Source organism: Sylvia atricapilla, chromosome 9 (genome assembly GCF_009819655.1).
Source record: "Sylvia atricapilla isolate bSylAtr1 chromosome 9, bSylAtr1.pri, whole genome shotgun sequence".
Classification (NCBI taxonomy): Eukaryota; Metazoa; Chordata; class Aves; order Passeriformes; family Sylviidae; genus Sylvia; species Sylvia atricapilla.
Window position 1 is genome coordinate 20,123,365 of NC_089148.1, and position 21,966 is coordinate 20,145,330.

Below are 21,966 nucleotides of genomic sequence, written 5' to 3' on the forward strand. Positions count from 1 at the left end.
TGCTGTTTGCCAAACCTTACCAACGATTCTTGGAGCGGTGATTGCAGACAATGCCACGATGTTGACATCTTTGTGGTGACAGTTGCTGTTTCTCTGAGGTTAGATTGCTATCAAGGTGCATCACTCTAAGTAGAAACTATCAGCCTAAAACAAATACATTCCCTGCTAGGCTACAACCGTGACTGCAAACTAGAAAAACAAACGGGGTTTTTTTGTGGTGGCTTTTTTATTTTATTTTTTTTATTATTTTTTTTCCCCACAACACACCTTTTCATTGGTATTTCTACATGTTTCGATTAAAAAGTGAGGTTCTCTTTTGCTTTAATTAGTTTCACTTTTGGCTCCGGTGCAATGCTTCTGCTTCCTCAAATGTATGGTGTATTTTAATGTCTCTACATTGAAACTAACACAGCTAGATAAATGTGTACTGAATACACATTTGAAAACTGTGAATACAATATGAAAATTGTTAACTTTCGCAAAATTTAGTGTCTTTGTCATTTAAAAAGAAGGTCGTTTTGTACAGCTGCAGAGAAAAGGATTTTTGTGTTTCATGAAGGAAAAGCAGTATTTTGAAAAGAGCCCTTTTCTCACGAAATTGATGACTGGATAGAGAATACACATTACCATAGCAGAGCCCGTGTAAGGAGTGTAATTATACTGTAAAGAGAGCTTAGACTAAGTCCTTGCAATGGCGTTACTAATACTGAAAATATGTCAGGACGATTACTTGAATAGAGTGAACTGGTTGCACGACTAAGAGGAGGGAGGCAGAGCCCATTTGTCCCAGTTTTTGTAGAAATCTAGGTAGGAATCAAAATTTTCCTTCAGGCTTTCATGCCTTTGCCCAGCAGAACCGGCCTCTTCAGACATCGGGAGAAGGGAGCTGCACTGCTCACTGGGGAAAGAGGAGGTGAAGTAGGAAAGTCAAACGAATCACCACTTTTTAAAAACGTTGTGTTTATTTGTGAGCTTTATAATATCGGTATCAGGTTTTCAGTGGAACTCAGAGCCACAGAGGAGTGTGGCCGCACAGACTTTTGGCCGTTCCTGTCAGAAAGGGCGGTGGGCGCTGGGTGTCCCCGGCCCCGGAGGGGACCCCCGGTGCTGCAGGGCATGGGCAGCGGCGGGAGCTCATCCGATCCCCAGCATCCCCAGCATCGCCAGCATCCCCAGCCCGCTCCTTCCGCTCGTCCCCAGCGGGGATCAGGGCCGCTCCGGCATCCGCACCCCGCCCCAGCCGAAGCCTCCGTGGCGATTAAATTGCATTTCGCCAGTGCCACCGTCTCTATTTTTATTTCCTAACGGCCTGCGACAATGGCTTTCTCACTTCCTCCACCTCTTCCGACGGCTCGGGTTATTTAAACGCCGGTACAGACGGGAGTGGGAGGGGTCGCTGCGTGCGGGCCGGCACGGCGGCAGCGCCGCACCGAGAGGCAGGGGCTGTGCCGCGGCGGCAGGAGCTCCCCGCGCTGGCGGCAGGGGCGGTCCGGCGCTCCGCAGGTGAGCGGCGGGGCCGGGCGGGGCCGGGCGGGGGCCGGGCGCGGCGCTTTTGTCCGCCGCAGCTCCCCGCCCCCGGCCCGTCGGCGGCGCCGCGGGCCGCGCCCATTGGCTGCGCGGGCGGTCACGTGGCCGCGGCGGGCCCGCCCCAGACGCGCCGGTTGCAGCCGGTGCCTCGCGCTGCGCCGCCGGCTGCCGCGCGGACGGAGCGCGCCGACCCAGCGCCGCTGCGCGGGCGGGCCGGGGGCGGCGGCGGCGGCAGGTAAGGGACGGCCGGCTGCCGCCGACAGGTGCCCCGCGGCCCGGCCTGCGGGGGAGGCACGGGCGGAAGGAGGGGGAGCGGCGCGGAGCGGGGCTTTCCGAGGGCAGCTCTCGCAGTCCCCGCTTTTCCCGTGGTTGTCCCTCCGCCGTCGGAGCGGGAGGGCGCTGCCGACCCGCGGGGTGCCCGGCGCCCCTCGTCGGGCGGCCCGGTGAGCCTGCGCGGCGGCCGCTCCTTCCCTCGGCGGGGCCCGGCGGCGGGGCCGCTCACCTGCCGCGGGCCGGCCCGGCAGAGGGGCAGCGGGCGCGGGGCGCCGGGCGGGGCTGTGGCCGCCCCGGGGCCCGCGGGCGGAGCCGGGCCAAAACCGCTCCGTGGTTTGCGTAACCGACATCTGCGCGTGTCCTCGAGTGACCCGGGCGCTACGGGTCGCCTGGGGCCGCCTTCCTCCGGCCGGGCAGCAGCCGCCACCTTCGGCCTCCGCCGTGCGGGCGGCACCTGCCCTCGGGCAAGTGGCGGGCGGGAGCCAAGGGCCAGCCTCCCGCAAGGGAGAGAGGAGTTCGCTCAGTGTTGAGGCCTGACAGTTCTGCGTGTGGAACAAGAACGGTCCTATCTATGGCTGTCTTCCTTTCTGCTGTCTGGCCCATGCGTTTCTCGCCCCAGCTGGTCCGGGGTCTTGTGGCAGACTCTCTGCTCCCTGCCTGAGTTGTGCAAGTGGCGTCAGGCTGACTTTGTGCCCGGCTGCTCAGGGGTGAAACTGGGGCAGCTTCCTGGCTTTGGGTCAGAATTTGGCCGTAGTGAATGCTGCGGTTGACCAGTTACGTATGAGTGATTAAAGTGGACTTCTGTAACGGCTAATTTTATATTAAGAACGTAATTAAGTATGCTGATAAGGTAAACTGTGTTTGACTTGGTCCCTAGTGTGGTCATTTAAAGCTATACCTGTGAGGTAGTCCTAGATCAAGCTAGAGGCTATGTGGTTTCTCATGGCTTCAAGTATTCATGCTTTATGTTTGTTGACTCCCAGCTTGCTTTGTCTGTTTGCTGAAAGGATAAGGTAAGGCATCAATTACTGTCGGTGTTCTGGAATTTTTTCTTAAGTACTTTCCTAGCAGGGAAGGCAGCAGATTAGGCCTTACTGATGTGTCTTGTTTGAACTTAAACTTTCAAGAGAGCAGTGACGGAAAGCCCTTTTGGTTTAAATAGTGAAATCTTAGACTAGTTGTAGAATTAATTAAGTTTTGTCCATCTATATTGTACATGTTTTCTTCTGTATCCATGTAGCTCAGATGACAGTATGGGGAGTAGAAGAGGCAACTTTTGTTCAGTATCTGTGGCCCTGAGCAGCGCAAAGGACATTAAATGAAATGAGAATAATTATAGCAGGGAACCAGTAGTTAATATATAATACAGGGGGGATTTTTTCAAGTTTTTCCTGAGCGTTTAAAGCATTCTGTTGTAGCCAGATAACAAATGTTTATCCGAGAGTTTTATATTAGTATATATATTATTACATTCCACTGAATTTTACATTCACGTAATGCAATTGACTTATAACTTCAGTCAGATTCATGTAACTTGTGGAAATTGCACAATATTAACTTGCTAGTATCCTTACACTTTTGAGAGGAGGGAGTTGCTGGTCTGGCTTGTATTTGTTTCCTCTTTCCGGAAACCATGATTTTTATAGGGAGAAAATTGCCTTTTGTTTATTGCAAGTTACCAATACAGCTGTTATTTGAAGTTAATGAAAACACGTTGAATAATTTTTAGAGAGGGACCAACAGTGCTAAAGAAACATCCATCAGAATTTCAGCATTGTAAAATGAACCTTGTAGAGCAGTATGTCACTGTCAAATAAATATTTTTCTAAGGGGTCTCTGAAGGGGAATGGAGGAGGAAATCTTGTCTTGCTGTAGCTGCTGCTGTGCCTACTCTGCCTGGTGCGCTACAGGTAGCAAAAGAGACTGTGGCTCTAATAATACTACTTCAGCTTACAATACCTACTGCTAAAGCCATAAAGCTTTACTCAGCTAGGATTAGAAATGGATGTTTCATGTGACTAAGGGGATAAGGTGTGGTTTACATGGGTCTTTGTGCTGCCTATCTAAACGTTTCACGCTGCTCTCTGTATTCTAAGCGCTAACCTGTGGGCTGTGTTTATCCTTAGGCATCCTTGTAACGGCTGTTCAAGCTGTTGTCTTGTAAATAATGTTGTTCTGCCAGTTGCTTTTGCAGTTACTCTTTTTAAAGATAACTTAGCAGTCTGTGCTGTGGTTATAAAGCTCTTTGGTTCAGATATCACAGGTAGCCATGTAGAAGGTTGAGAAATGTAAATGGAATTAATATTCTAATATTTATGCATGCTGGCTTCAATGTTTAAGTGGTGTAGGTTATATAATTCTAGTTAGAGTTTTACCAGAACTTGGTGAGTGAGCTTCAGTTTATTGTACTTATGCTTGGGTTTGAGGATCATTTTCCCCAAGAGTTGTTAGTCTGCTAAAAATTAGTTCTGGATTTAATTTTTAGCTGGTTGAAATCAAATTGTAATTCACTATTGAACTAAAGGGTCATAATACTTATGAATAGTTTCCCCAGCTATTTGAATTAAACTTACTGATATTGAAAGGCTGTGCTTTGTGGTGGTGTAGTACCTTGGCAGGAAGGCAGATGATGCAGCTCTCAGTAAAGCTGTTATAAATGCAGTTCAAGGTACAGTGCTGACATACTCTCTCCTGATCTACACCCAAGAGGATTCTAGGGTCTTTCAGCAATCAGAAGCAAATTGTGGAGAAACTGTAATGGACTATTTTCAATTTAATTCTCATTGGTGTTGTTCTGTTTCGTAACAATGTATTTGCACACACTGAAATAAATTATGTGACTGCATTTCCATCATAAGGGCTCAGCCTCCAAGTACGTTTGGATGCTGTAAACTGGAATGCAATTTCTTATACTGAAATTGAGAATTTGACTGAGACACTAAAGGGATTAAAAATGCTGGTAAAGGGGTCCAGTGATACCAATAAAAATATCGTAGTAACAGAATCTGGTTGCTACTAATTGTGAGTAGAATTTAGACATTGTTACAAACACTTTGTTTCTTTGTGAGATAGTAGTTTGAATTGTGATTTTAGTTAGCAAAGTTTCGGTCTTGTGGAACAACAGCTACAAAGTCGTGGTCATGTAGTTTGCTCAGGCTTAATTAAAGGTGACATTGATTTTTAAAACTCTTATTTCCCCAAAAATAAGAAAACCCCAGAAAAATGTAACCCCTTATTTCCCAGAGATTATTGCCTTAGTTTTCTGGGGAAAATACCAGTATTCCATGAGTAGTTTAGGTTGTGAAATATTTATTTATATGCTTTCTGGTAGCTAAATAATTCATCGGCATCCGAATACGAGGATCTGCTGAGCTGAAATTTAATAATAGCACATTGTGATTTTAATGCTAAAGTATTAGTCCTTTGAACTAATTTTTCCATCTGAATGAAAGCAAACTCTTGGTGTGCATTTCTTATGTAGTCCAAAGTATTTGAAGAAGAGAGGGAATTTGAACATTTTTAACTAAAAACTGTTTGTTTCTAGCCTGTGTATTAATTATTCACAAGATAAACTTTATTTTCCAACCTGTTCAAATGCAAGTGTGAAATTGATTGTTGCTTTTCCAGTGTCTTTTCCAAGTAAACACTTTTTATTGAACATTAACATTGTAGTCAGTGTCACCGCAAAATCAGTATTTAAACAAACTTGGGGAAATTATTGCTTAATTGAAGTGAGATGGGATATGTCAATACTCAAGTGCTTTCCCAAACAGGAGTTAAAAGCAGTGTCTGCTTTGCTTCAAATTATTATTTACTTTCTTATAAATATGAGGCTAGACATTTTTTACTTCAAAGTTCTTAATTGATTCAGGTGATGATAAAACCTTGACTCTTGTTTTTGTAGTTCTTAGACTTGGCTTTCTACCAAAGTGTGTTTCTGATAATGGCTGCTATCTGAAAAACCTTGCCAGCTGTTGGGTCTCTTCAGACAGTCAAGAAAAGAAATTTTATGCAGTTGGAGACTTGCACAGCACACTTGGGTTTGATGGAAGTACAACGCATGAACAAAGGTCCTAAACTAACTTTGTGTTTGTTCAGGAAACAAAGCAGGATTACTGTGGATTTACTGTAGAATTCAAGGCTGATCACTTGTTTGTGGTTCTGAAACTTTGCATTGTTCTAGGAGATGCTTCTGATAGGCACAACACTGCTTTCAGCTCTCCTGATGGCACACATGTGTGCAGATCTGAACTGTACGGTTGTGTTTGGGCATGCAGTTTGTACATACACAACCACACAGTGTGTGCGATTTGAAATTTGTCTTTCCGTCTGTTCACTTTATTAAAAGAAGAGAGGATGTAGCTGGTTGCTTTGTCCAATTAGTAAATACAAAATGCAGAGTAATATGAATAGGAAGATACTTAAGAGACTGAGGGGGTTGTGTAGCCAGATTGCACACTGCTGAAGGATTAGTAAAACTTGTTCAATTTCCATTTCAGGCAGGCTTCTATTTGACTCCAGTCTCAATTTTTTCCTTTTTTTTACTTTAGGTGGGGATATTCTTTCAAAAGATAATAAGATGGGTTTCAGGAGAGCTGGCATACAAAAAGAGTCCCTGAATTTGCATCAGATATCAATTGGAAATTTATCTGTTCTCATTATTCTATTTTAGCTGTTTAGATCAAACATCTAGAATCAATTGTTTCAGTTTTTCAGGCTGGCATCCACGAGTAACTGTCTTTCCTCTTAAACAGGATGAAAAACTGCTGCTTCTGAAAGGAGCTATAAGCCACTACTGAAAATCCAAATCACCTTTCTGATGTCAGAACTAATAGAGTGAAATCAGATGTGTTTCTGCATTGCTGCCCTGATAATTATATTTTCCTAGATGCAATTAAGTTCTTGTCTGTGGAAGTAATAATATTCCCTTCTGGAAAGTTCTCCATTCATCTCATGCAGCATCAGGAAAACTTAAAACTAAAAGATTATTTTTTGACCATTCTTAAATCTTGTAGCTATATTTGTACATGGTAATCATTATCTTGGAGAAACAGAATACATTTGGTATCTATTTTTTGTGACCTCAGTTGCTGTTTCTGTTCTCGACATCTGCTATGCTGAGAGAATGCTGCTTGGTCTTAGCAGTCTGTAAATGTTGAAAAAACTTTCGTATCCTTTTTTTGGCCAAATGTTGAAATTTTAAGTTATGGTACTAGGTAGGCATTCATATTTTAGAAACATCAGAATTATTCTAGCTAGGATGGGGACTACAAATTAATATTTCTGAGATTGGTCAAAGGTGATAACTGTCTGACCACTATTAGGAAAAGGAATAGCATGTATTTTCCACCTCTCAGAACCAAACAGAAGCTTAGTACAATCCAAAATAGCTAAATACCTAGTAAGAAATTATTAATGTATAGTGTTCCTCATTTGAATAATTTTTAGAGAACAGCAGAAACATTACCACGTTTTTTCAGTTGGGAAGTTTCAGTTGGAAAGAAATAAAATTACTTGCATGAAGCAATCCAGCTGTTAGAAGTAAATTATTAACGAGGTTAGGTATGGGTATTGTATTGGATAACAATGTCTGAGCTGGGAAATTCATGTGGTACAGAGGTTTTGAATAATGATAACCACTGGATTCCAGTATTCTGCTCTCTGCAGAAGTGGTATGAAAAATGTTGGCACCTTTTATCTTTGTCTAAATGCAGTGTGGTTGAATTCCTTATTCCTTTATTTAGAAGTAGCAAATCAGAATATCAAGGTGCTTTTGTTTATACCTGAGTACATATGATATTGCAATACCAGGTAGCAAATTATGTTAATAGCCTAGTTATAGCAACATGATATCTTGATGATGACAACATTGACCCAAATGCTTATCTGATTTCTTAAGTAGGATTTGTAGTCAGTGTACTTTATTCAGCTGTGACAGCAGCACTCTTGAGCACTCAGAGGTGCTTCAGGTTTGTGGACATATCCCTAAGTTCTTCCTTCTGAAAATATTCTCTTATTTCAGACTGGTTTCCAGTAAAGTTACTAAAGTTGTCTTGGCTGTTTCAAATGTTTTTGGCCATTTATGGTTTTCTTGAGGACACTGAAAAGGGAAAAAGGGGTATAAGCAATTCCTTGCCTTTTCCCAAGGAAAGAGGGTCTCTTGTTATATAATTCTAACTGCTTTGTGCTGCTGGGTCCTAGGTACTTTTGCTGCTCTTGAAGACTGAAGATAATAAGCTATACTATAAATAAAGGATCTTCTTGTAAAAAATCTAATAGCATTAAAGTTACGAATATTCTCTACTGTTCTCTCTTTGCTTTCTCTTTGCTTTGCTTTCTGATGTCCTGAATTGACATCATCTCTCTCTGACTTAGAGAAACTAGAGAGATAAAAATTAAAATTCTTTTGTAATACATTTATCTTGGTACGCAAAATAAAATAGATACCACTGATACTCGTTCAGAATGCTGGAGGGATGCTGCTGATACCACTGTCTTATGGTTACGTAGTCATATTTCCCAGCATGAGAAAGACCCAAAAACATGGTTACAAGAATAAAAAGGTATAACAAGCAAGCTTGAAAAATCTTATTTCATGCACTTGGAAGGTGTCTGACTCTGTGTTAGTACTGGGATGAAGGACTTGATGTACTGTTGTGTAAGATGGTTTCTGGGAGAGCTACCAAAGGTGCAGTTTAAAGATCTAGGCTGGAACTGATGAGGTTGCTTTTGGTGTCATCTTGCTTGTTTAGGAAAGAACCGGTGAAGAACCAGAGACTTCTCATATTTAATGTTCCAAAATTGCTCCAAGATTTCTTTGGAACTTGGAAGTAAAGACTGTAGTATCTTTAGAACTGAGTTACTGACTTTAAAACCTAATTGGGAGATGGGGGAACAACAAAGGAGGCCTGCTCTTCTAGATATCACTTGGGAGTGTAACCTGTGCCAGTTCCCTGGTATCTTCCTTGACACATTTGGGCTGGAATGCTTGACAGCATGGCATGCCTGCAGTCATCTCTGGGAGAGAGTTGTCTCTTGTGGTTTAAATTAGCATTAGCTGAGCACTGACGGACTATGTGCTTCTATCCTAGGAAGGCAGATACATTTCCAATACAATTCTCTCCCCTTCTCTCCATCCCTCCCTATATTCTCATTCTTCTTTCTCTTATGCTAGAAAGCCCCTTCCTTTACTCTACTTTCTTAAGTCATCATTCCTTTGAGCATTGTTAGTATTGCAGTTATGATTCTGGTTTTGTTTTCTTCTTCTAATTGAGATGATAAGGTTCTTTAGACATCCAGGTTAGGTTTCTATGGGGATGGTGTCCTTTTTTGCTGCAAGTATTTTCTTGGGTATTAGTGAAAGACAGCCTTTGCTGCTCTGAGAGCTACATCATTGGTGGCATATTCCTCCAATAATTTAATTTTCATAGTGGAATATGTGAAATATACAGCTGCTTGAAGAAATGTAAATTAATAGAGCAAATAAGAGTGCTAGAGTTTGCAATGAACACAAATACAATATGCTATTAATTAAATATTGGAATGAAACAAGGTAAGCATCTATTGTATGAGCAATACAAAGGACTCTCTTCTGGACAGATGCTTACATTGATATTTATTGTAGTCAGTATTTTAGAGGCTGATATGGCTCAAGTTTTAAGTTATAATCTTAATTTATATATTTTAAAAATACATATCTGAGTTTGGAAATAGTACTGAGATAGTAAAGCTGTACAAAACATTGCTTACTAGAAATGCTCAGATTTCATTTGGAGTCCAGATTCTGCTTGGTTCATTAGAAAGCACCATGGCTACAAATGAAGTGATAGGTTCTGGACAAGTAGACAGCTTGTTCTCAAAGAGATCAGTCATTATTGATGCAATTACATGAAAACAAAGCTGGTCTACCTTTCATTTTACTGTATTTTTTTTACCATTAGAAGTCTTATCTATTTAACTTTGTAACATACTTGTTCAGAAACTAAAGTTCGTACCTACTTCCAAATTTTTCTACATTTTATTTTGTAGGGGGTTTGTTTAAACTGTTTCTTACCTGTCTCTGGTTTTCAGCTTGGGTTTAAACTGGATCTTTTTCTCACTAGTACAGGACTTTCTAGGAATAGGTTGTGACCTGTTTCAGCTAGAACACGATCCTTAATTTGAGGAGAGGGTTGGAGAAAGTGCTTTTACTAGTTAAAATATTTATATCCAAATGTGAATTTGTATTTGAAATTGCTCTGAGGGCTAGACTAGAATGAAAAAAAAAGCACACTTAACATAACTTTTAAATGTAAATCTTATAATGCAACTTCATTACAGAGTTTAATCTTCACAATAGTTGACTTGGTTTTACCCTCCCATCTGCTATGGAGAGTTAAGCTCAAATAATTTCATGCAGTTGGACAGACCTAACTGGTGTGATCCACCGAACTGTTGTGGCTCACAGGTATGTCATTTTAGGCAACTAGAATGTTTGAATGTGGTCCCTCTCCCCAGCGAGTGTTTGAACAGTGACATATTTTACAACCAAAGTTTACCTCTTGACTGGCCTTCCTTGAGTAGAGAAAAGGCTCAATGTCAGTGATATTTAATGAGAATATGGCTCAAGGAAGGCAGTGGTCTTTCTGGGGGGCTACAGGCACAGGAAGGAAATGCATGATGTAACATATCTAATCCCGCACAATCAGGTTTCAAGAATAAGTCTTGTGCTTGTAAAGCAAATCAAATTGGAGTAAAGCATATTTTCAATTTAGATTAGACTGCAACTTTATAAAGACTATATAAAGTTGGGTGGTTTTTTTTTTTGCATTAAGTGTACCAGAGAGAGAAAGAAGGGTGAAACTGCCTTTAAGTTGTTTTTTTTTTTTTTTTTTTTTTCCACCTAAGGCCTTTTGTGTTCAACCTGGAAATGTTCAAGCTTTTAGGTAGTTGAGAAAGCTGAGATATACTTGCCATGTTCTACTCTTGTTTTTTGCAGGTTCATGAAGTGAGGTAATAGTTGCTTGACTTCTTAAAGATTTTTTAATCAACTTATGGGCTATGCAATTAATTCTGAAAAAGTAGCAGAGAAGGGCAAATCTTGTTAAATACAAATGTTAGAGTAGCCTAACCCACTAAATTTTAAACTATGTTTTCAATTTTTTCCCCAGAAATTACTTTGCTCTATAGACTCATGTAAGCCTTCCCCAGAGAGCAAGGACTGATTCTTAAGCAGCATAAAACTTTGTTGTTGCTGTTCTACACCTTACATTCAGCTGTCTTGAGAGCCAGGAGTGTTTAAGAAAGGCAAGGTACACGTGGTTGAGATTGTCTGTAGTTGTAATTTCTGAGTATTTGAAAGGACTTTTGGTCTTTGATTATTTGAGAGGTTGATAGAGCAAACTTGTAATGTTGTTAATGTAGCGTTGAAGATCCAGTGCTTGAGGAATATGCTGTTTATTGTAGAGTGTGGGAATATTTTTGGATTTGTTTTAAATATAAAAGGATAATTACTTACACATGTTTAATTGTCACCTGTGATCATCTTCAGAAGGAACTGGAAAGAAGCTTTCTCTAATCTTGTTTGGGTTGTTCAGCATTCAATGGAATACAGATTCAAAACCACAATCCCTATCAAAGAGGTCCTACAATTGAATCTGTATATACACACAGGTGACCAAAGTCATTCTGAATTCTAAATCTGAAAGAATCACTGCTTTAAAAAGGGAGAGGCACTCATGGCATCAGCACTCTTGCAGTACCTCGCTGTTTGTTCACAGAATACTTGAGAAAGGAAACAGTGATATGCCCGTAAAAGGAGAAGTTTTTGCCAGGAAAGATCTGGTTTGGGTGATGAATGTGTGTATGGGTAAAGTTTGTTTATTTTTGTTCCTTTGAGAATTTTCATGAGGATTTATTTGCAAGGTTCAGGCTGTGCATGTGAAACCATAAGCAGGTACCAGGAATCTCTTAGAAGAGTCTCAAAACTGCCTATGAAGCAAAACCAATGATGTGTTATCAAACCTAATTTTCCATTCAAAACTTGAGAAGAAAAAGTGATATATTTAGACTAGCTAAAAGCTAAGTTGGTACTGTAGTTCAAGAATGACTTTTGATAGAAAAGTGATAAAACAGATACATTACTTAGTATGTCAGCATCTCCTTATATAGGTTGGGAAGCAACTGCAAGAGTCTAAAGAGACTGCCTGAAAACTTGGTGGGTGTGTTTCTTTGAGGGGGAGGGGAAAAAAAGCAAGACAGGGGCCTGGGAATACCTTTTAAATAGTTGTATAAATCTATTTTGATTAAATTAGTATGTCGAATCACCAGATGAATACCCTTTAGGGAGCACAAGCAAGGCAATTGCCTTGCTCCAAAGACATCCCTTACTAAACGTGCCTAAAATTCTGTAAGCAATGGCCAAATGACAGAGTAATGCAATGCCAAGTACCCTTTTGGCAGCTGGGGATGGTGGTGGGTGTCTGATAGTTACAGATGCTATTTTTCAAAATGAGAGCCTTTTATTCACCTTCTGGATATGTTTCTGTTGTTCTGATGTAATAGGTCTTAAACTAAAAATTACCTCTATCAGTGATCTTTATTACTTTATTTTTCTGGCCTGTGTCTCTCTATTGGTCTGGAGTGACTCTCCTGAAGTCATCATTTTGCCTGGGGCTAAGCTTCATTCTCTCTTCTTCTGAGAAAAAATTCCAATTGAGTTAGGCCACTTTGAAAAGCTTTTATGGCTTTGATATGGGTTGAAAGCTGCTGGAGATGAGGTTTATCAAATCCATTACAGTTCAGGATTATTCTATTTGATTAGTCCCTCTTGGCATACAGCTGGGATTTGAAAGAAAAATGTCTTCAGCAAAATTATCATCAATAATTCATGTGTTTATGTTACAATTGTATATTTGCCTACAGGAAGCTTTATTTCATAAACATAAACCTGTAATGGATACACGTTCTTCACTGGAAGACTTCAAAAAGTAGCAATTCACCAGACCAGATTTCAAGTATTTAAAAACTTAATATTGTGACATTTGCTTTCTGCTAGAAAGTGTTGTAAAACCACAGCAAGAATGTAGTCTTTGTTCTGGAATCTCTGATGGAGACTAACAGCTTTCAATCACGAGGCAGAGAGGTAACAAAGCACTTTACAGAAAAAGACCTCACAAAGTTTCATGGGTCAGACTCACCTTGAGTTCTCAATCTGCATAAAAACAAAACAATTTTTGTTAGCATTATGTCATTGGTTGAAAAAGGTGCATTGAGTGATGCATACTCTCAAGTATACCAATATCATTTTCACAGAATTGGCTTAAGTTTCATTTACTGTTCTCCTTTTTGTAAATTTTAAGGAAAATACTTTATCAAAGAGTATTAACTGTTTTATTGTACTCTGAATTTTGTCCTTTTTACTGAACAGGTATGCCTTATTCCCCGAGAATGTTCCAGTAAGCATTTAGTTACACGATTCATCTTAAAATGTTGGTCCCCAATGAGGTTTACACATTTGTCAGGAAAAGGATTGCTCCCATCCTCATGTTCATTAGACCTTTCACACACTCTTAAACTCTCAGCCAATTTAGTGATAATTTTGACTTTGCAAGTGTTTTTCTTTATTAAAAAATTGCTATTTTTACCTTTTGATTGTACTTTGTTGCCTCATTCAATACATTAATATCTTAGTGTACTCTTTACAACTTTAACAGAGGTCCCAGGTCTTTCATTTTTATAACAAAGTTCAAGCAAAAAGAATTGACTGGTTTTAACTTGAGTTTGGAAATGAAAAAAAGTTTTTGATTTTCTTCTGTTCACATTGAAATCAAGCATGTTTGGCTTGAGTCAAGATGTGATCCAGGTATTCTTTGCTGAATGAAAGCTTTAATTTGAATGGATTTAGTATCTCTTCATGCTTTTATACCAACAAATTTATATTCAAACCACAAGAATTACATCAAAAGGACTCATTTTAAAGGCATTTGAGATGTACTTTTGCAAGTTGGAGTAATTGAAGAAACTGCTGTATTTCAGCTGTGTGGAGGATCTCAGCTGCAGAACTTGTAACTTTATGCATATGCAAAAACAGTTGAGCTTAAATGGCTTTTAGTAATGAGAGAAGCCATTACTTTCTCTCTACTTTAGGAAAAGCAACTTTCAGATAGTGAACAGGTAAATAATTTGAAGGGGGTGGCGTCTTGTAGATCCTTAGATCTTTAACTCATAGATGTTGGCTCTTCGAAATGCTGTTGTGGAAGGGGTAATGAGCTGCTGTTCTAATACTCACAGTTTTTGGAGTCGATTTTTTTCACAATCTTATGACAGTTTATTTTCATTACAGGAGTGTATTGTAACCATCCAGTCCTTCTTCAGCTGCTTTCCCTCAGGTGGGCCTGGTAAGTTTTTGTATTCTATTATAAATAGCTTTGTCATTGCAAGGAGGGTTAATTTATTTCTGGTCATTCTTTCCACTTGAATATGGAATAAGAATCAGGTTCAGCTATTGTTTGACTTTTTATAACAGTTTGTCAGCTCTGTTTAAAACTGAAATGTACAATGCCAATATACTATAAACAAGAGCCAGGGGGTGGCCAAGAAGGCCAGTGGCATCCTGGTCTGTATCAAAAACAGTGTGGCCAAGGGGACCGGGGCAGTTCCCTGTGCTCAGCACTGATGAGGTCACACCTTGAGTGCTGTGTTCACTTCTGGGTCCCTCACTACAAGAAAAAGACATTGAGGGGCTGGAGTGAGCCTAGCTCCTGGGTCTGGAGCACAGGTTCTGTGAAGAGCAACTGAGGGAGCTAGAGGTGCTCAGCCTGGAGAAAAGGAGGATCAGAGGGGAACTTAGCAGTCTGTACAACTGCCTGAAAGGAGAGTATAGCCAGGTGGGGGTCAGTTTCCTAAGTAACAAGTTCATAGTTATTTGGGGGGAAAAAAAAAACTTCCTTGTTGAAATAGGGCTTAGCTATAGGCAGTTTCCCTGGGTGTTGGGGATTTTTGTGTTGATGTGACTGCAAAATTCCGCATGTTGCGTGATCACATATGAGTACATACTGTTCCATTTCATGTAGCTGTAGCAATGCAGAGCTTCATGGAGGCATGAAATCTTTACTCTTTATTTTGGTTAAGCCATTAAATGAGTATACTCAATGTTTTCTCCATTCAGAATGAAGACAAATGTAAAGATGGCATGTCCAAGGAATTTTAAAAGATGTAGACCTCCTGACTGAGCAGTGCTGTGCTTTTTATTCTCTTTAATTAGTAAAGTAAGTATGAGTCAAACCTATGCTTCTTGGAGTTAAATGTGTCATTTTTATATATCAATATTAAATAATAATATGTTGTGCCACCTTAATTTTAATTCTGCCAATATGCTTAATTGTCCTGATGGGAAGAGATGGGGAATTATGTATAAGAATATGTAATACACATGGGCTTTTTGGGAATTTGTGTGTTTTTAACTGAGTAGAATTATTTAATCTGGTAGAAGGTTCTAAATTACAAGAGCCATCATGTTAATGTACCACTCTGGTTTTGGAATACTTCATAAATAAGAATTCACTTACATAAGTTTATGATGGTAGTGAAGGATTGTTGATAATACATCAGCCACCTTTTTAACTTATACTTGCTTGTTGCTTCTACTGGAGCAGTACCCAAATGTTTGGTTAAAATACACCTTCTCTCATGCTGGTTTCACTCTTTAAGTTTTTGCACTTCCGAGTACCTTTCCTTAAAATAAATCCATGAGATGATGGCTGGGGTAAAGTCCCAGAAGTTCTTGGATCCTTTTGCTATGCTCTGGAGTCCAGGCCACACGTTACACATATTTAAAACCGTGAAAACAGTAATAAACTTCAAGTATTTAAAGGTGAGATAAAATTGTTTTTAACAATTCTCTAAGAAAGTATTTTTTTTCTTTTTTCTTTTACCAGCTGCTGTTCTCTCACAGGTGAAAGTCATGATCACGCTAACAGAACTCAAATGCTTAGCAGATGCCCAGTCATCCTACCACATACTAAAACCATGGTGGGATGTCTTCTGGTATTACCTCACCATGATAATGCTGCTAGTTGCTGTGCTCGCTGGGGCTCTCCAGCTTACTCAAACCAGAGTATTGTGTTGTCTTCCTTGCAAGCTAGAATTTGACAATCACTGCGCTGTGCCTTGGGATTTAGTTAGAGCCAACCTTAACATGTCAGCTAGCTCCACACCACCAGTAATTGTCCCACTGAAAATCCAGAATTATCTCCATCGGCAGCAGTATTCCTACATTGATGCGGTCTGTTATGAGCGACAGCTTCACTGGTTTGCCAAATTTTTTCCATACCTAGTGCTTTTGCATACCTTTATTTTTGCAGCTTGCAGTAATTTCTGGCTTTACTATCCTAGTACAAGTTCCAGGCTTGAGCATTTTGTAGCCGTTCTTCAGAAGTGTTTTGACTCTCCGTGGACGACACGTGCCCTCTCAGAAACAGTTGCTGAGCAGTCTGCGAGGAAGCTGCCAATAGCTAAATCAAAAACAGTGATTTCATCACCTCAGTGTTCAGGAGACATAGGGGCCAGCAGACAGTCCCTGCCATATTCACAACATGGCTTGGAAACAACTGGAAGAGAAAATTCAAGTGTTCTTGACAAAAAAGAAGGAGAGCAAGCTAAAGCTATATTTGAAAAGGTGAAGAAATTCAGAGTGCATGCCGAGGAAAAGGATGTCGTATACACAGTGTATATGAGACAGATCATAGTGAAAGTTTTTGTAGTTGTCATAATAGTAATTTATGTCCCCTACTATTTATCATTTATTACACTTGAAATTGATTGTGTAGTTAATGTTCAAGCCTTTACAGGCTACAAGAGGTACCAGTGTGTTTATTCGCTAGCAGAAATTTTTAAAGTTTTGGCTTCATTTTATGTTGTTTTAGTGATCTTCTATGGATTAACTTGTACTTACAGTTTGTGGTGGATGTTAAGAAGTTCACTCAAGCAATACTCTTTTGAGAAGTTGAGAGAGAAAAGTAATTACACTGATATACCTGATGTGAAGAATGACTTTGCATTTATTCTTCACTTGGCAGATCAGTATGATCCTCTTTATTCCCAGCGATTCTCAATATTCCTGTCTGACTTGAGTGAAAATGAACTGAAACAGATAAATCTTAACAATGAATGGTCAGTGGAAAAACTGAAAAATAAACTAGTAAGAAACTCGCAAGACAAGACTGAACTTCACCTTTTCATGTTAAATGGTCTTCCAGACAGTATCTTTGAACTGACAGAAATAGAAGTCCTAAGCCTGGAACTTATTCCTGAAGCCAAACTTCCTTCAGCTGTGAGCCAGCTTGTCAGTCTCAAAGAGCTCAACGTTTATCATTCATCACTAACGATGGATTATCCAGCAGTCAGCTTTTTAGAAGAAAATCTGAAAACCTTGCGTTTGAAGTCTAGTGAAATGGGAAGAATTCCATTTTGGGTCTTTCATCTAAAAAACTTACAAGAATTATGCTTAACAGGATATTTCATGCTAGATCATCACAGCTCCATATACAATGATGGCTTTCAGGGGCTAAAAAATCTGAGATCAATTCACTTAAAAAACAACCTTTCCCGTATACCTCAAGTGATTACGGATCTTCTGCCTTCTTTACAACACTTGTCTATCAACAATGAGGGAAATAAACTGATAGTGCTAAATAACCTGAAGAAGCTGGTAAACCTGAGAACCTTGGAACTAATCTGTTGTGATTTAGAGCGTATTCCCCATTCCATTTTTACCCTAAACAACTTGCATGAAATTGACTTAAAAGAAAATAATCTCAGAACAGTGGAAGAAATAATTAGTTTTCAGCATCTTAAAAATCTTTCTTGCTTAAAATTGTGGCACAACAGTATTTCATATGTCCCAGTGCAGATTGGTGCATTATCAAACCTGGAACAGTTGTATCTAAATTATAATAATATTAAGAATGTTCCATTGCAGCTATTTCTTTGTAGAAAGTTACACTATTTGGATCTCAGCTATAATAAGCTAACCTCCATCCCTGAAGAAATTGGATATCTGAGCAACCTGCAGTACTTGGCTTTGACAAAAAATCATGTAAGTAGGACTTTCAATTACTACTCAGAAATTAAAACAGACTTAAGTTGCCATTTCTTCTGGAACAGCCTCTAGCCTTTGTGGTGGTCATGATTAAAGTAAATCCAGGAAAAAAAAGGGATGGTGCTTGTTTAATTACTAAAGCTTTGGTATCAGCAAAGCTCAATACTGAATAAGTACTATTCTGGGTTGTAGTGGCTTAAAGGCTTTGATCCAGGGATGGTATAGGTTAGCATTTTTGCAGAAACATATCTTCCCTTTCCCTGCAGTTGTCAATCCTATGTAGTATTTTAATGGAAGTGAACAATGTTTAATGTTTATGTTAAAACATCAAACTGAAAGCCAAAGTGAATGAACAGCTGATTGATGAGCAGTTCAGGTGTATGACTGGGAAGAGGGAAATAATTATGGTTGGTAGCCTCACAACCAGTGCTAAACTGTCTGCCTTGTTAGTGTGGGGCTGAGGCTTGTGACTTCTTTTGAGGTTTATAATTGTTTTTATTGGTGAGGCTGGTTTTGGATGTTACATGTCAATAGAGTGGGCCAGGACAACTGTACTGCACACATAACTGCTTATGCAGGGTTCACAACACAGGAGCTGCTAATGTCTCTCCACAGTCTTGTTCTTGTGCTTGCTCTTCATTCATTAAGTGATTGTTAGGAATAGCAAGCTCTTCCTCTCCCCGCCACCTGCACACATCTGTGCGCAGTTCTGTGTGCACCTATGGATGTGCTCCCCCTTCCAGGCTAGTGCCAGGAGCTAAGCAGCTTTGTAAGAAAACAGGGATAATAAAACCATGCTCTCAAGCACTTGATCACATAATGATAGAGGAGTTACCGTCTTCCTTTTCCTTTCATAAACTAAGAGGGGTTTTTACCTAACATAAAAAGGGGAAATGTCAAAACATGCAACTGCACATAGGCTAACAACTTGCAATGTACTTTATTTTTGTTCTTCTCTTTTGTTTTTTTTTTTTTTTAGATTGAAATACTGCCTGATGGATTATTTCAGTGCAAAAAGCTGCAATGTCTTCTTCTGGGAAATAACAGTCTGATGAATTTATCCCCTTTTGTGGGCCAGCTACTGAATCTTGTTCAGTTAGAGCTCATTGGAAACTATCTTGAATCACTTCCTGCTGAACTGGAAGAATGTCAGCTCTTAAAGCGAAATAATCTAATTGTAGAAGAAAGGTTGTTAAAAACACTTCCACCTCGTGTAAGAGAGCGTTTGCAGGCATGCTCAGAAAAGTCCTGAGTTTGAAATGAAACTCTGCATCGCTGCATTCTACAAATCTTGCTTAATATCTCTCTAAAGATCTGTATAGGTAGAGAGGAATGAAGGAGAGAGACCAATTTACAAATCAGTCTTAAACTTTAATGCATTGAACTGAGTTGATTGTATTGGAAAAGAAAAATTTATTCAGATTCAAACAGAAGATGCAGCCTTTTACATGTAAACACATTTGAATTGTGGAACATGAATTGTTGGTTAGGGTCTACTGATTGAAATAATTCAGCTAAATGCTTATGGTAGTATTGAAAAAGAGGAGATGATTGCCTGGCTATAGTGAGAGTGTATATACTTTTTTCCTATGAGAATTTTTTCTCTTGATAGTGATGATTTAAGATAGTTTTATCTCCTGCCATATGCAGTCTAAGAACTGTCTGGAATTCGTTTCTAAATATGAACTCTTCTCTAACTTAGGATATATTAAAGTAAGAGTTAAAACTATTTGAGCAGTTTAATTGCATGGGGTATACTGAAAGTAATTTTTCAACATAACTTAATTTTTAAAAGCTTTTGAGAAGTACTAAGCATTAATTCTATAATTGTGGAAGATGCCATTTGAATATTGCTATTAAATACCTAGAACTGGTTTCAGTATTTTGTCTTAAAAACAGTAAATACAAAATTAGTCGATGCCTAGAATTTGGGAGGAATCAGAAGAATCTGAAGTAACTGTTATGCGCATGTCCTAGAGAACCAATCTTACGTTACTGATCTTCATGAGTAATGATGGCCAACAGAACACAGAATAGTTGCAAAATTGTCTTCTGTATGTTGTGAGCATCCCAGGTGTTAGTGTAGTGTATGTTGCTGATTAATATTTTTATAACTTCTCTTTACTGACTGCCTCAGTGCAGCTTCTCTACACCCACTTATTGGGGAGATGATGAAGGAGGTTTGAGGTTTGTATTAGATAGGGACAGAAAGACACATAAAACTAAATCATCACACAACTTATAAACATTTGGGAGGAAAAGACAGGAAGCATTATAAGCTTTGCCTCTTCTAGGGATGTAATAATTTCATAAATCATAGTGGTGGGATAAACTCTTACACCATCCTTAATACTTGCAAAACTGGATGGAAATAAAATGTTTCCTGACTTCATTCTTCTGCTGTGCGCTGTTTTATTATATTTGAAGTCTTAATTCTCATGATGTTTATCATGTTCACTAAAAACATAAGTTATGCCCCTGGGGAAAGAGGTTAGCATGCTTTTCAAAACCACATTTTAAAACATTAACATAATACAGTTTTCAAAAACCAATCTCAGTTATGGGTTAAACAGATGAAGTAAACTGTGCCCTTAATGACTTTGTGTCCAACAAGTGTGCTAACAAACTGCATTCCAGTTTGTAATAGCAAATCATCACAGATAAAACAAGTTGTAGTACTAGACTACTTTTAGTCATCTCTTGCTCCCATTCCACCTCCAGTTTTGTGGAGTGTAAAATTTATTTTGAATGAAAATGCCCTAACAAGGCTGATCAATGTGAAAGTAGATGTCTTTGCAGGAGCAGTGTAAGAGGTGCATGTTTATCCACTGTACTGATGGCATTCCAAATATCTTTGCAGCTGGAGCACTTTTCTTCTCAGGGAACCAAAATGTGGTAAAACTATTGCTTTCTATGTAGTTCTAGAAATGTTTAGTTTAAACTGGTTAGTTGTGTTTATGTGCTGACCAGTGCTGCTGGAACAGTGTTTCATAATGTCCATATGTAACTCTTCCAAACTCTGTTAACTAACTTCGGGTTGTATAACAGTCCCATAGGAATTGACATGGTTCATCAACAGAGCTAGTTGTGGTACATGTGATGGAAGTTTTAATAATTGCAATAGGCCTGTCTGGACTTCATAACTTAACATTAAAGAACACTTTATGCCAGTATTTGACACTTAAGACTTGCAGTCTAATAGTTTATATCAGATTAAATGAGCATTTTCTTTAAAGCTTTTTTTCTAAATTAGGAAGATGTGTTGAAAAGGTTAAATCAGCAAGTAATTGACTTGGCGGGTAGCTTCAACTTTTTAGGAATGCATCAGTCCTTTTCCATAATCAACCAAACTAATTAAGGTGAAAAATTACCTTAAATGTTCATTTTACACTAGTTCTGTCAGGAGTGAAGTAGCATAAATAACTTGGAGAAAGATACTTCATTTCTAAAATGGTAGCAGATTCGAGGAATTGCGCAAATGCATAATTAATAGTAATATTGTTTTATAGGCTAAATAGGTTACATTTTTTCAGGCTTTAATTTGTTCACTCTGCACCCCCTCAGGAGGGTTGGATTATTTTAGCTGCCTGTTTGGGTGTTTAGAAAACATCCAGACAAAAGCCGGATAGTGTAAAGGCTATGATATCTAGCCTTGTTTTCAAACCACAGTGTGCCTTTGCTATCCCTTTTGTACCATGAAACCTAATCCAAGTGCTTAGAATTGAGGATGGAAGCAAATGTAACTCTGAATTCCTTGCATTCACTTCAGCCATTACCTTAATATTCACTATTTCTTCAAAATGAGGGAATTTTCAGGGAATCAATTTATGGATCCATTGTCAAACTTTGTACAATAATATTGTTGGCATCTAGTCTTTGTATAAATAATAATTTCCAGTCAAAAAAGGCTTTTCAACTTGTTTGTGTTGTATTGTGTTTAAGAACTTTGTATTGTGACCTTCCGTATAATGAACATTTTGTTTAAAGATTAAATTTTTGTTTGCATTACAATTCTATGAACGGTTCTTTATTTTTCATAAGAGATGTTGCATTTACTGCAAAAATCAGATGTTTGCTTCCAGCTGTCT

At 39.2% G+C, this 21,966-nt stretch overlaps 1 protein-coding gene across 2 annotated transcripts; it reads left to right on the plus strand.

Moving 5' to 3' along the window:
* The first annotated feature begins 1,653 nt into the window (after positions 1–1,653).
* On the plus strand, positions 1,654–21,889 carry LRRC8B (leucine rich repeat containing 8 VRAC subunit B). 2 transcript variants are annotated; one of them, XM_066325176.1, is made up of 5 exons: positions 1,654–1,762; positions 14,123–14,177; positions 14,948–15,047; positions 15,717–17,875; positions 18,858–21,889. In XM_066325176.1, exons 4-5 carry the CDS (start codon positions 15,743–15,745, stop codon positions 19,128–19,130), a joined length of 2,406 nt encoding a protein of 801 aa, XP_066181273.1. In that variant the 5' UTR covers positions 1,654–1,762; positions 14,123–14,177; positions 14,948–15,047; positions 15,717–15,742; the 3' UTR covers positions 19,131–21,889. The 2 variants fall into 2 exon arrangements, with proteins under 2 accessions (XP_066181273.1, XP_066181274.1); XM_066325177.1 differs by having other exon boundaries at positions 1,658–1,762; positions 14,126–14,177.
* The last annotated feature ends 77 nt before the right edge of the window (positions 21,890–21,966 follow it).